The 15,246-nt window shown below is 44.3% G+C and overlaps 1 protein-coding gene across 1 annotated transcript; it reads right to left on the bottom strand.

The window, feature by feature from the left end:
- Positions 1–316: 316 nt before the first annotated feature.
- LOC142657493 (extracellular calcium-sensing receptor-like) lies at positions 317–11,866 on the bottom strand. Its single transcript, XM_075832528.1, has 5 exons — positions 11,719–11,866; positions 8,338–8,632; positions 6,917–7,750; positions 4,975–5,098; positions 317–3,199 (listed from the first exon to the last, which is right to left on the bottom strand). The coding sequence occupies exons 1-5, from the start codon at positions 11,727–11,729 to the stop codon at positions 2,283–2,285; spliced, it is 2,181 nt and encodes a 726-aa protein (XP_075688643.1). The 5' UTR covers positions 11,730–11,866; the 3' UTR covers positions 317–2,282.
- Positions 11,867–15,246: the final 3,380 nt, after the last annotated feature.

The following is a 15,246-nucleotide window of genomic DNA, read 5'->3' as shown; positions in this document are numbered from 1 at the left end:
TTGTTAATTTATTAACCAACTTAAAAAAAAAATGTGCAAAGCATGAACAAGTCAATGATTTACCTAGATGGAGGATACCAAGCAGTTCCCCAAAAAAATTATTATTGGTAAATGGCCCTTCACAATGTAATACGGGCACTATCGGGAAACAGGCCACAGGCCTATGATACGCATGGTGGTAACGGTGAGCCCGCTGAATGAGAAACAAAACCTATAAATTGGAGTCTGACACACGAAAAGTTAATTAAAACAATGAAAGTTTATTAGATCAATTAAAATAAACAAACGTGTAAAAACATAGAGATGATGCCACAAGAAAAAAATGGACAGCCAGAATATACATCACAGAGCGGCACTGTATGGACAGACTACACACACCTGGTCTAATACAAATACATATTTGACAAAATGGTGTGTAAGAAGCACACTATATATCAATCCCAAGTGCTGAGTAAAGGATGCAACAACGATGCGTTCGCTATGTAGTTTCACTGCATGATATATCTGGGACAACAGCCCATACGTGGTTACAGTGCATTACATGAAAGGGTATCCACATCGCAAGTGAAAAAATAATAACTGTTGCACGTGTAAGAATGTCACTTACCCATCTCAAAGTACAGATGTCTGGCGTCCACCCCGACGCGCGTTTCGGCCCGGAAGCCTTCGTCTGTCAATGAGTCTTACTGCATGCACAGTGCAGCAGGCTGCGTGCTTTATGGCAGCTGCAATAAATGTGAGTTAATGGACGGAAAACTGTCCATAGACTAATAGTCTCCAGGGGTGATGGAGTACAGTCCCCTCCCCCAGAGACCAGGGAGTGGCAGGGGAGCTGCATACATCGCCATATCTGTGTGTACAGTGTTACTATCCTGCCATATCTAGGCCTCCAGCAGTACAATAGAGTTGTCATCTGTCACCACATCCTCTAATGATAATGGGATAAGACTGCTGTCCCTGCCCTCTAATGATAATGAGATGACTCTGCTGAATTCGTCCTCTGATGAGAATGAGATGACTCTGTTGTCACTACCCTCTATGATAATGATATGACTTTGCTGAACTTAACCGCTAATGATAATGAGATGACTTTGTTGATCCTACCCTCGAATGAAAAGTCGGCTGACTCCGCCCTCTAATGACAATGAGATGACATTGCTGACCCTGCTCTCTAAGGATGATGAGATTACTTTGCTGAACTTGCCCTCTAATGATAATGAGATGACTTGGCTGACCCCGTCCTCTAATGATGATATGACTCTGCTGACCCTGCCCTCTAATGGCAATGAAATGACTTTGCTGACTCCACCCTCTAATAATGAGATAACTTTGCTGACCCTGCCCTCTAATGATAATGAGATAACTTTGCTGACCCTGCCCTCTAATGATAATGAGATAACTCTGCTGACTCTGTTCTCTGGTGAGAATGAGAGTACTCTGCTGTCCCTGCCCTCTAATGATAATGAGATGACTTTGCTGACCTTAAGTGCTAGTGATGAGATAACTTTATTGATCCTGCTCTCTAATGATAATGATAATGAGATGACTTTGCTGGCCCTGCTCTACAATGATAATAAGATGACTCTGCTGACCCTGCTCTCTAATGATTATGAGATGACTCCGCTGATCCCACCCTCTAATGATGAGATGACTTTGCTGACCCTGCACTCTAATGATAATGAGATCACTCTGCTGACCCACGTCCTCTAATGATAATGAGATGACTCTGCTGACATTGTCTTTTAATTATGAGGACTCTGCTGCCCTGGCCTCTAATGACAACGGGATGACTCTGCTGACTCCTCAGTGTAATGATGAGATGACTTTGCTGACCCTGCCCTTTAATAATAAGGAGATGACTCTGCTGACTCCATGATCTAATCATAATGAGATGACTCTGCTGACCTTGCCCAATAATGATGAGATGACTCAGCTGACACTGCTCTTTAATGACAATGAGATGACTCTGCTGACCCTGCCCTCTAATGATAATGAGATGACTCTGCTGACCCTGCCCTCTAATAATAGAGATTACTTTGCTGACCCTGCCCTCTAATGATAATGAGATGACTTTGCTGACCCCACCCTCTAATGATAATAAGATTACTTTGCTGATCCCACCCTCTAATGATGATGAGATGAGTCTGCTGTCCTCGCACCAGTCTACACAGAAAAGTTAACAAGTGAGCTGCAGAAATTAGGACATGTCAGCCTATTGTGTGTATTCTAATGGCCAGGGTTAGAACTGGATTGGATTTGTTTTACATATGGCTAGTCACATTCTAGGTTTTCCTCACAATCTGACTCCTTGATATTAGATAATCTTTTGTGTTCATATGAGGTTTCAGGATGATGATGTGACATTTCGGGGCAAAAATGCAGCAGAACAAACCAAGGCTGGACGAGAGGATGGCGAAAATTTCCACCGCCACCATGTACTTTCCCTTGGTACTGACATAGGCTGGGATAAAGGAGATCCAGACACTGGTGAAGACCAACATGCTAAACGTAATGAACTTAGTCTCGTTGAATCCATCAGGGAGGTTCCGAGCCAAAAAGGCAATAACCAGAGTAACGAGAGCCAAAAATCCCAAGAATCCCAACATAATGTAGAAGAAGGCTATAGACCCATTCCTGCACTCTACGGTGATGACGCCTTTTGTTGCCTTCATGTCGAGTTCTGGAGATGACGGATACATGATGACCCATGATGTGCAGATGATACTTTGGATGCTTGAGCCTGTGAGGATCATGGAGTTGGGAATCGAGGATCCCACCCATTTCCTGAGGGAGCTGTTTGGTTTTGTGGCACTAAAGGCAATGACAACCGTAATAGTTTTGGCAAAGATACATGACACACATAAGGAAAATATAGTCCCGAATATGGCTTGTCGGATGAGGCAGGTGATGATAGAAGGTCCGCCGATGAACAAGAAAGAGCAGAGGAAGCAGAAGATCAGGGCCACCAGCAGAAGATAGCTCAGATTCCGGTTGTTGGCCTTCACCAGTGGAGTATCACGGAATCGGATGAAGATGCAGAGAACTGAGATGGTGAGGAGGGAGCAGGCGCTGGAGATGGCGGACAGCGCTATGCCCAGCGGTTCTTCATAGGAAAGAAATTCAATCACCTTTGGGATGCATTTGACTCGGTCCTCGTTGGACCACTGATCTTCTGGGCACCTCAAGCAATCGGTGGTGTCTGATAAAACAATGCCCAGTATTTAGATACAATGTAACGATTACAATGAACGGTTCTGAAATGTAAAGCTTTACAGGGATTGTCTGCGTTAGAATTAACCTATAAGAGTAAATGAATAGGGGGGTCCCCAGATCTAAACACCCCTTAACTGGTCAGAGAGGAGAGCAACTAAAGCATAACTCCAAGCATTCGAGTCCTGCCCCAGTTCTTCCTGGGAATGCCCCCCAAATGGTCTAGAAACACCCCTTTAAGACTGGATTCACACACAGCGTTTTGCTGCGTTTTTGTGCTTTTTTCATTGCGTTTTTCATGGCGTTTTTTATGACGCTTTTTTGTGCTGCCAGATGTTACAGTAAAGTCTATAGTAAAATATCAAATGCCCTACACACAACTGCATTTTGGTTTGTGGCGTTTTTGAGTAAATTTTGTGGTCAGTGGCGTTTTTTACAAACGCAGCATATTCAGGGTATATTTTTTTCCGGTGCTTTTGCCATTGGCTTCTCTTTATGACCTCAAAAACGCCCAAAAGAAAGGGCATGTACAAAATAACACCACATGAAAAACGCCACTAAAGACGCCTTAAAAAAAACGCAAGTTTCCTTATAATAACGCTAGCGCTTTTATAAGCGTTTCTTGATGCAGTTTAAAATGGCAGAAAAATTCTGAGAGTGAAGGAGGACTAAATGTAAATCTGCAGAGTAAGATCCGCTCCATGCAATCACTCGCTGCTATGGATTATAGAGGGTGGTTCTGATTGGGGATCGCCCTCCATTACCCCCATATGCCCACATGACAACCCCAGGGACATAGGAAGCCATTGATATGGTCTCCAGAGGTCAACACCAAGTTGGTGGTTTCACTAATACCCTTGTTGGGCTGGTGGGAAATTTACATTCTATAGTAAGGAGTCCATTCACTGACAGCAGCAGAGAGCAGTTTACAGTCTACTGATGGATCTGCCATTGTTACCTCAAGTCAATTGTACGTATGTTTACATAATCCATGACTTTAGTGCTTGTCAGATGTATAAACCACTTTCCTCTTTGCAGCATTTGGTTGCAGTAAATCAGTCGCCTCATTGTTCAGTGGCTGAAGTATTTTATTGCCACCTAGTGGTAGAGGCAAGTAATGCAGGCTGCAATTAGCAGAAGTAGTAGACAGACGTGACTATAGGGGGGGGGGGTTGCAGTCACACCTGGGCCTCGGTATCTGATGGGGCCTACCTGCCCCCATCCCAGATAAGAGAACAGCAGCGCTATGAATGATCTGTGGCCGTTCAGGGGCCTTGTTGACGATTTTGCATTAGGGATTAGCAGCTTTAATCACGCATCTTCAACTATGTTAGTATTTGAAGAAGAAATTCTTCATAAAGTCAAGAAATCTGCAGCCATGACATCTGTATACATTATAATATACTTACTTTGAAATAAGGGACGGGTTGTCACAGCCCCGCCCCTATTAGCAGCATCACTATACAGCAAAATGGTCTTATTTGTATGTATGGCTAGAGGAGAACTCCACCCAAAATATGCCAGTTTCAGCTTCCCTGGGCAGAAGAACCATCAGGAAGGAGAATAGTTATAGAGGCAGCCGCAGGTAGAGAAGCTTGTGTGACCTGACTCTGCTCCAACAGTACAGTCAAGGAACACTAACTGACCTTCGTAAGATAGTTGGAGATATACTGCATAGTGTGAAGCATTGACTAGGGGATGGGGCCCTTCTATGGGCCCCTGCAGTGGGACATTATATCTACAACTTATAAATCCCAAACGTACCGGTCTGGTTGGAAATTTCTCCATCTGAACAAGGAAAACAATCATAGCAGCAAAAGGGCTGCCCTTCCCGGGGAGCCTTCCTGAATCCTGGGGGGCAACTGCCACAACACACAGATGGGGGGACCTGCAAAGAAACAGATGATGTCATTAGTGTCTCTTTATATATCAGTTCTGATGTAGATTGTACCGGAACAATAATGTATTACAATGAGCCGCACAACCAAGAGCCTGGCACAGACATTATATTCATTTCCTCTCTTTAAAAAGTCTGTGCCCCCTCCATGACTGGTCAGCTCCCGCTTCTGTTGCGTACAGTAGCCTTATTGTGGGGTTAGAGCGTCCATTTTACGGGATCTATGGACATGATGACGGCTTCCGTCAGTCTCGTAAGGTCTTGGTTCTTTGCTCCAGAGAATTTGCTCACAATTTTGCAGTAAATGGACTACAGTAAAAAATTGTGTAGTACCGTGTTAGCCAGAGACAATATGAAATGTTAAATACTTTTGTGTCAAAAAAGACAAAAGTATAATAGGTATGATACCTTTATTGGCTAACCATAAAAGTTCTATATGCGGCTTTCAGAGCACAGAGGCCCCTTCTTCAGGCAGTTTACAAATGAATGACTTAGAAAAAAGCACAACATTTAGATGTTACACAAAGACAATTATGTTGTGCTTTTTTCTAAGTCATTCATTTGTAAACTGCCTGAAGAAGGGGCCTCTGTGCTCTGAAAGCCGCATATAGAACTTTTATGGTTAGCCAATAAAGGTATCATACCTATTATACTTTTGTCTTTTTTGACACAAAAGTATTTAACATTTCATGCAGTAAATGGACTAAAGACCAAAGTCTTACAAGACTGACATAAAATTGCATTGTCCAATTGTATCACTTGCACACACACATATCATATACAGCAATGTTCTCCAACCTGTGGCTACAAATGTTGAAGAATGTAAGTCCCCGGACGAAGGCATCAGCCGAAACGCGCGTCGGGACTGGCGTCTCCCCCATGTTGGCTATATGAATCCGGGTACGTAATACAACTTTCTTCCTATGCATCTGGCTATCTGCTGGTATTTTGACTCAGATCTTCGACTTTCACCTGTATTTGCTTTAGTGCTACCAATCACACTCATGACTTACATTCTTCAACATTTGTAAACTGTATACCTTATATATGAATGATTTCATCCATGTGTATTGGCCACATATATTTATAATCTCTATACAACAGGCAAATAGTGGTTTCAACCTGAGGATCTGCACCACCTGCACCACCTATTCATGATATGTTACATATAGCCATATGCATTTAAAGACTGTTTGATATACAACAGTACTGATCCCGGGTCTTGTTACTCATTTGTGACATTGTGTTACCATTAATATATATTTATACACAACATGGGCTGACGCCAACTTACATTGTATGACTTATTTTTTAAATTGTCCTGTTTCTTGTATTTGTTAATAAAGAATCTTTTCTATTGCAATATCTTGTGTGTACTTGACCTCTTTTCTCTATAGGTTTTATAGCAGATTATAGTATGGCATAGTCCTGTGTAGTATAATATAGTGTAGTAAAGCATATCAGAGTATAGTACAGCACAGTGTAGTAATGTATAGTATAACTTAGTGCAGGGGTCACCAACCTTCGGCACTCCAGCTGCTATAAAACTACTATTCCCAGAATGCCCTGACAGCCTTTGGCTGGAATAATAAATCCCTTGGCTGTCAGTGCATGCTGGGAGTTGTAGTTTCACAACAACTGGAGTGCCAAAACTTGCTGACCACTTAGTGTAGTAAAACATAGCAAAGTATAATGTAGTATAGAATAGGATAGTATAAAGTCACATAGTACAGTACATATATATTACAATGTCATAGTCCAGTGTGACAGCATATCATGGAATACGACACGTTTCCTACTCCTCCATACCTGCCATGGCTCAAAATCCTCAAAGTTGGCACAAGTCCCATTGTTGAAGGGCCCGGTCCCACCCTGGCAGGACAGCATGTCATCTATGGCATGTGCCACCGCATACACAGCTTTGTACACAGACACGGCTAATCTGAAGTTTGTGGTGTCATACACAGAGCTGTCCACCTTGGTTAACTCTTCTTTGCCGGTGCATGACGGGACATTAGGACTGACCACCGATACGTTTCCCACATTATTTTCCCTCCACTTACAAGTAAATACCTGTTCCCAGAATTCCCTAATAAATATATCATTGGGGAACTTTGCTGGATATATACTATAGAGGAAGTCTTGGAAGCCCGGGATATTCGCACTGTATTTGGCCAGACCAATGGTCCCATTAAGTGTCGCCCATAGATCTTTTTGGGTAAAGACAGCTGAGGGCAACCAACTTCCCACAGCAACCCAGACTTTTCCAGCCATCTTGTTGGTGGTGACGGTCTGCAGGAAGGCTATCAGATCGGTGGCGTAAGCGTACAGGACAATGACATTGGTCTTGGTTTTGAGTATGGAGTTGATGATGTCATCGAGACTTTCTTTGCTCGGTGGGGTCGAGAGGGTTTTGGCGAAAGCCACACAAATGCCGTTCTTTGCCATCTCAAGCTTCAGCTTCTGGCTTCCTTGGTCTCCATAGTCGTTATTGGAAGACAAGATGCCAACCCAGGACCAGTTAAAATGCTTGATCATCTGGACCACAGCAACGGGTTGAGAGTCTACAGTGCCGACTGTTCGTAAAAAAGAAGGGAACTGGGTTTTATCGGCCAAGGATGGAAGAGCTGAGGCGTAACTGATCTGCACAATGGGAAGAACGATAAAGGGTATAAACATGAAGCGTTCGGGGCTCATAATATATCAACTACAATAGCACAGGGCCAACCATGCCGGACGATCAGATATGGAAATGACCCACAGACCAAACAGAAGAGCCTGAATTGTTGGCCAAGTAGCTTTGATAGATACGAGAAGGAAACGTCCATCACAATAAAGTATTCTAGATCCATCACTAGTCCAGGATTAAAACACAAACTTCCCTAACTTCACCTCATTAGGAAAAGTTCCCATAGGAGCAGCCGATTACAAGACCTCGAGAATCTGGATCAATCTAGTTGGCCATCTGTATAAATCTAATTGTCCACATGGATCAATTTAGTTGCCTGCCTGGAAAAATCTGCATTATGTGTCCACCTGTATTCATCATATTTCCCATCTAGATTATTCTACTTGCCCTTCTGGACCAATCTAGTTGCCAGCCTGAAAAAATCTGCTGAATTTGCCCATCGGGATGGATCTAGTTGCTGTTAGCATCAATCTAGTTGCCCACCTGTGAACCCTCCCCATTCATACAGTGTCCTGTCCATATTGGTCCTTTCTCTCTTTACCTGTGGGAAATAAGTGAGCCCCAATATTCGAGCGATAGCGATTGACCCAGACGATGGCGAATCTCCAACCACTGCGGATAATTTAGGCGGAGAGGTACGGCAGCTGTAATTTGGCACCTTGGATTGATTTCCTGACAGATAACACATGACGGCATCGATAGCGACCAAGTCTGAATAACAGGAGTCGAACACCTCGTATCCCAATGTAACTTTTGGCATCAGCAGCGAATTGGAGTTGATTTCATCAATGGCGAACAACATTGCAAGTACGTACTGGTATTTCTCTATGTAAAACCTAAAGAAAAAAAGGCAGAAAAGCGGCAAAATGAAACCTCAGAACTTCAATATTCTGATGGAAAGACCCTGCGGGCAGTCACCAGGAGACCCCACAGATGCAGAATTACTTATTCATAATAATCACGTCACCTCTACAGCATGTGACAGACTCAGCTCTGCTACAGCATGTGACAGACTCAGCTCTGCTACAGCATGTGACAGACTCAGCCCTGCTACAGCATGTGACAGACTCAGCTCTGCTACAGCATGTGACAGACTCAGCCCTGCTACAGCATGTGACAGACTCAGCTCTGCTACAGCATGTGACAGACTCAGCCCTGCTACAGCATGTGACAGACTCAGCTCTGCTACAGCATGTGACAGACTCAGCTCTGCTACAGCATGTGACAGACTCAGCTCTGCTACAGCATGTGACAGACTCAGCTCTGCTACAGCATGTGACAGACTCAGCTCTGCTACAGCATGTGACAGACTCAGCTCTGCTACAGCATGTGACAGACTCAGCCCTGCTACAGCATGTGACAGACTCAGCTCTGCTACATCTGTATTTTCACTATTTTTCAGTTCACTTTTACTTCTTACCAAGTTGGAACAATCTGTTGATTCTTGAAAACCATCAGCAAGTAGGCTACCTGATTTTTATTAGTTAGTATTTAACTATGGATTGGTGAATACTCAGGACAGATCGGCTCATTAACACTTGAATGTCCAAATAGTCTGATTAACATATAAATATCTACTACATAAACAATCATTAACATTAACCCCTAATCTTAACCCCTAATCCCAAACCTTAACTCCTAAACCTAACCCCTGACCCCTGACTGCTAATCCTGACCTCTAACCCCATACCTTAATTACTAACCCTAATGCCTAACCTACTAAACCTAACTGCTGACCCCCTAATATTAACCCCTAACCCAGGGGTGGGCAAACTTTTTGACTCGCGGGCCACAATGGGTTCTAAAATTTGACAGAGGGGCCGGGCCAGGAGCATTTGGAGGGAGTGTTTGGGCCGGATATACTAGTGTGTGCAAACCTCATAGCACAGTAAGAACACTACAACCCAATTTATTAACTGTCTTTCAAATGTGAAAAATAGCCCTTATCAGTTAATAAATTTGTCTCAAGGAATATGCAAGATATGGCATTTACATACTATTTCGCAGATACTGGGAGGAGGAAATGTAAATAGATTAAAATAACATACGCACTGTGATTTATCAAGAAAAAAGTTCTGTTGACTCTGTAAATTAGCTGCCAACCTCTGAGCAGTAGCCGCCCGTTCTTGTGTTGACTGCTTGCTAGCATAGTTTGCATGCTTCGTGGCAAAGTGACGGCTGATATTGTACTCTTTGAAAACCGAAGGGCTTAATCGTGACGTGAAACGAAGTGAAAATTAAAGTGAAATAAAGAGAAATACGCGCCACATTAACCCCTTAATGACCGGGCCATTTTGCACGTTAATGACCAAGGCTTGTTTTTTCCGGGACGAGTTGTATTTTGTAATTGTACCATTTTTAGATGCTTATAACATATTGATTAACTTTTATTAACTTTATTTTAGGAGAGAATTGAAAATAAGCAGCTATTCCAGCATTAATTTTCACGTTATAAATTTACGCCGTTTACTATGCAGCGTAAATAACATGTTACCTTTATTCTATGGGTCGGCACGATTACGGGGATACCAAATGTGTAAAGGTTTTATATGTTTTTTCTACGTTTGCACAATAAAAACCCTTTTAGAAAAAAATTACTTGTTTTTGCATCGCCGCGTTCCAAGAGCCGTAATTTTTTTATTTTTCCGTCGATGTGGCCGTACGTGGGATTGATTTTTGAGGGACAATGTGTAGTTTTCATTAGTACTATTTTGGGGTACATAGGACTTATAGATTAACTTTTATTTTATTTTTTATGGGGGGAATGGGAGAAAAGAGAGAATTTTGCCGTTGTTTTTTGCGTTTTCTTTGGACGCCGTTCATCCGGCGGTTTAATTAATGTGTTCATTTTATTGGTCAAGTTGTTACGATCGCGGGGATACCATATATGTGTATGTGTGATTTGTTTTGACCGTTTTATTAAATAAAACCACTTTTTGGGGCAAAAAAGTAGTTTTATTTGACTTTGACTGTAATTTTTTTTATTTTTTTTTTCACAAACTTTATTTAACGGTTTTACTTTTTTTTTTTTAGTCCCACCAGGGGACTTCACTATGCGATGTGCCGATCGCATATATAATGCTTTGGTATACTTCGTATACCAAAGCATTATTGCCTGTCAGTGTAAAACTGACAGGCAACCTGTTAGGTCATGCCTCTGGCATCGCCTAACAGGCAGATGCTGAAGACAGACCTGGGGGTCTTTGTTAGACCCCCGGCTGTCATGGAAACCCGACGGCGACCCGCGATTTGTTTGCGGGGGCGCCGATCGGGTGACAGAGGGAGCTCCCTCCCTCTGTCAAACACATTAGATGCCGCTGTCACTATTGACAGCGGCATTTAATGGGTTAAACTGCCGGAATCGGAGCGCGCTTCGATTCCGGCAGTTGCAGCAGGAGCCAGGCTGAGTATAACAGCCGTGCTCCTGACGCTGATCGTGTGGGTAAACTGTCAGTACCCGCGCCATCACAGGACGGATATATCCGTCCTCCTGCGCGAACTAGCAGCTGCTGAGGACGGATATATCCGTCCTTCGGCGTTAACAACGGTCAATGTGTTTTGAGTGCGCCATCTATTGGGAAAACGTGGGCATTGCAGGGAAAGGGGAAAAAAAAAGGAGGTTTTTACTATGATTTGGACAAGTTCGGCGGGCCGGATTAAAAAGCCTAACGGGCCGTATGTGGCCCGCGGGCCGTAGTTTGCCCATGTCTGCCCTAACCCAACAAAACACACACTTGTATATTTCCTACTATCTCATGGACTATAATGGAAAACATTTTTTAAAGTCTTGACCTTCCCAATCACAGATTAGTAATTCTTTTTGTGCTGCTTTCTAACCCCATGTTGTGATTTACATGAAAAATTATTGTAGCCTCTTTATATTTAAATGGATCGGTAGCTACAAAATAAAGGGTTCACTTACTTTTCGCACATCCGGGGCGGAGGTTTTTCTGTAAATTTGAATGTTTGTTTCACCGTTTTTTCATGCACAGGAATGAGGCCTCCAATGATGATCTGTCCCTCATGTTTATAAGCAGGTAATGGTGCGTCTGAGTATTGACAGGACAGCGAAGCTTCACAAAATCTTCAGGACTAGAAACTTAGTGATCCAGGAAAAAAACATCATTGTCTGAGCAAAAAAAATAGATATGAGATCGATAGATAGACTAGATAGATAGATAGATAGATAGATAGATAGATAGATAGATAGATAGATAGATAGATAGATAGATAGATAGATAGATAGATAGATAGATAGATAGATAGATAGATAGATAGATATGAGATAGATAGATAGATAGATAGATAGATAGATATGAGATAGACAGACAGACAGACAGACAGACAGACAGATAGATAGATAGATAGATAGATAGATAGATAGATAGATAGATAGATAGATAGATAGATAGATAGATAGATAGATAGATATGAGATAGATAGATAGATAGATAGATAGATAGATAGATAGATAGATAGATAGATAGATAGATAGATAGATAGATATGAGATAGATAGACAGACAGACAGACAGACAGACAGACAGACAGACAGATAGATAGATAGATAGATAGATATTAGATGATAGATAGATAGATAGATAGATAGATAGATAGATAGATAGATAGATAGATAGATAGATAGATAGTGTAATGGCAGGAAGGAGGTGAAGGGAAAGTGAGCCCTAATCTACCCACCGCCCTGTCCCTGCCTACTTGTAACGACCCGCCCTAGGCGACGAGGTACAACTGGGCGGCGGTCCCTACGCTGGCTAAGTGCACAGGAAGACAAACAGGGAACACGCAAGGGAAGGGGCAGTAGCCACGGAACGCCACGAGGAAACGGGGCGGCGAACGAACAGTCAGGACCAGGACGAAGTGAGTACACCCGAGCAGGCACAGAGACAGAAGCAAGCCAGGGCAAGCAAGCAGGTCAAGCAGAACTGCAGCAAGGCAGAAGCACGGCAGAAGCAGGCTGGAGCAAGCAGCAGTGGGGCCAGGAATCCAAAAGAATTACAAGCACTGAGGGAGAGCACAGGGCAGGTAATAAAGGGCAGGGGGCGGAGCTAACTCCGAGAGACCAGGCCGCGATAGGCTCTCCCACTCCTGAGCCTGCCACCCTGGTTGGTGGGAGATGGTGTCAGTCGAGCAGGTCTGGCCTCAGGTGTGGATTGATTAATCCCAGGAGTATAGCTAGATGAAGTACCTGGCAGATCCCTAACAGTACTCCCCCTTTTATGAGGGGCCACCGGACCCTTACTAAGGGGACCCGGTTTAGTGGGGAAGAGGAGGTGGAACCTCCTGATCAATACCCCAGCATGAACATCACGGGCAGGTACCCAAGTCCTCTCCTCCGGCCCGTATCCTCTCCAATGGACCAGGTACTGGAGGGAGCCCTGGACCATCCTACTGTCCATAATCTTGGCCACCTCGAATTCCACCCCCTCAGGGGTGAGAACGGGAACAGGAGGTATCCTCGAGGGGGACCAGGACGGGGAGCAGCGTTTAAGGAGGGAGGCATGGAAGACGTCATGTATGCGAAAGGATGGGGGGAGCTCCAGACGGAAGGATACAGGGTTGAGGACTTCAATGATCTTATAAGGTCCAATAAATCGGGGAGCAAACTTCCTGGACGGGACCTTAAGGCGCAAGTTCCTGGACGACAACCAGACCAAATCCCCGACGACAAACCGGGGGTTAGCAGAACGTCTACTATCCGCCTGAATCTTTTGTGCGCTCTGGGACGCCTCTAGGTTCTTCTGAACCTGGGCCCAGACAGTGCACAGTTCCCGATGAACCTCCTCTACCTCAGGATTATTGGAACAACCAGGGGAGACGGAGGAGAACCTTGGGTTAAACCCGAAATTACAGAAAAACGGGGAGACCCCTGACGAGATACTGACCCGGTTATTCAGGGAAAATTCAGCAAGGGGAAGGAATGAGACCCAATCGAATTGACAGTCAGAGATGAAACACCTTAAATATTGTTCCAGGGATTGGTTGGTCCTTTCCGTTTGGCCATTAGTTTCGGGATGGAAGGCGGAGGAGAAGGACAGATCAATCTCCAACTTTTTACAAAAAGCTCTCCAAAATAAGGAAACAAATTGTACCCCTCTGTCAGAAACGATATTGACTGGGGCCCCATGGAGACGCAGGATGTGTTTCACAAACAAAGAAGCTAACGTCTTGGCGTTAGGTAGCTTCTTAAGGGGCACAAAGTGGCACATCTTGCTGAAGCGGTCGACTACCACCCACACCACCGACTTGCCCTGAGATGGAGGCAAATCGGTGATAAAATCCATGGAGATATGGGTCCAAGGTCTCTGGGGAATGGGCAAGGAACGTAGTAGGCCCGCAGGTCGGGACCTAGGGGTTTTGGACCTAGCGCAAACCTCACAAGCGGCGACGTAAGCCCTAACATCTTTAGGCAACCCAGGCCACCAATAGTTTCTGGTAATGAGGTGTTTGGTGCCCAAGATGCCAGGATGACCAGATAGAGCGGAGTCATGGTTTTCCCTGAGTACCCTCAGCCGGTATTGCAGGGGAACAAACAATTTGTCCCCAGGGGCGTTCCCGGGAGCGGCACCTTAGGGCCGGATCGTTCCACTGAGAAGCTACGCACCACTTCCTAAAATCAGAACAGTATTCCTCAACCGGTCTCCTACCCTGACGTAAGGTCACCAGCTGACTCTCGGCTAAAGCAGTCCTGTCAGTCTCGTCGTAAATGAGTCCGAGGGCAGAGAAAAAACGATCAACAGAGGAAAGTTCAGGGGCGTCAGGAGCCAAGGAGAAGGCCCACTCTTGGGGCCCTTCCTGGAGTCGGGATATGATGATACCCACCCGCTGGTTCTCGGAACCTGAGGAGTGGGGCTTTAGGCGGAAATACAGTCTGCAACTCTCCCGGAAGGAGAGAAACGTCTTACGGTCCCCTGAAAACCGGTCAGGTAACTTGAGGTCGGGTTCTAGAGGTGAGGTGAGGGGTACTACTAAAGCAGCGTCACCCTGATTGACCCTTTGGGCCAGGGCCTGGACCTGTAGGGAGAGGCCCTGCATCTGCTGGGTCAGGGTCTCAAGGGGGTCCATGATAGCGTCAGCGTAGGAGAAATGGTAGACTAGGTAAGGGCTTGTAATTAGGCTCTCCCACTCCTGAGCCTGCCACCCTGGTTGGTGGGAGATGGTGTCAGTCGAGCAGGTCTGGCCTCAGGTGTGGATTGATTAATCCCAGGAGTATAGCTAGATGAAGTACCTGGCAGATCCCTGATAGATAGATAGATAGATAGATAGATAGATAGATAGATAGATAGATAGATAGATAGATAGATAGATAGATAGATAGATAGATAGATAGATAGATAGATAGATATGAGATAGATAGATAGATATGAGATAGATAGATAGATAGATAGATAGATAGATAGATAGATAGATAGATAGATAGATAGATAGATAGA

This window comes from Rhinoderma darwinii, chromosome 7, assembly GCF_050947455.1.
Source record: "Rhinoderma darwinii isolate aRhiDar2 chromosome 7, aRhiDar2.hap1, whole genome shotgun sequence".
Taxonomy (NCBI): Eukaryota; Metazoa; Chordata; class Amphibia; order Anura; family Rhinodermatidae; genus Rhinoderma; species Rhinoderma darwinii.
Note: the sequence above shows the minus strand (reverse complement) of the source record. Positions and strands in the feature narration are given on the sequence as shown.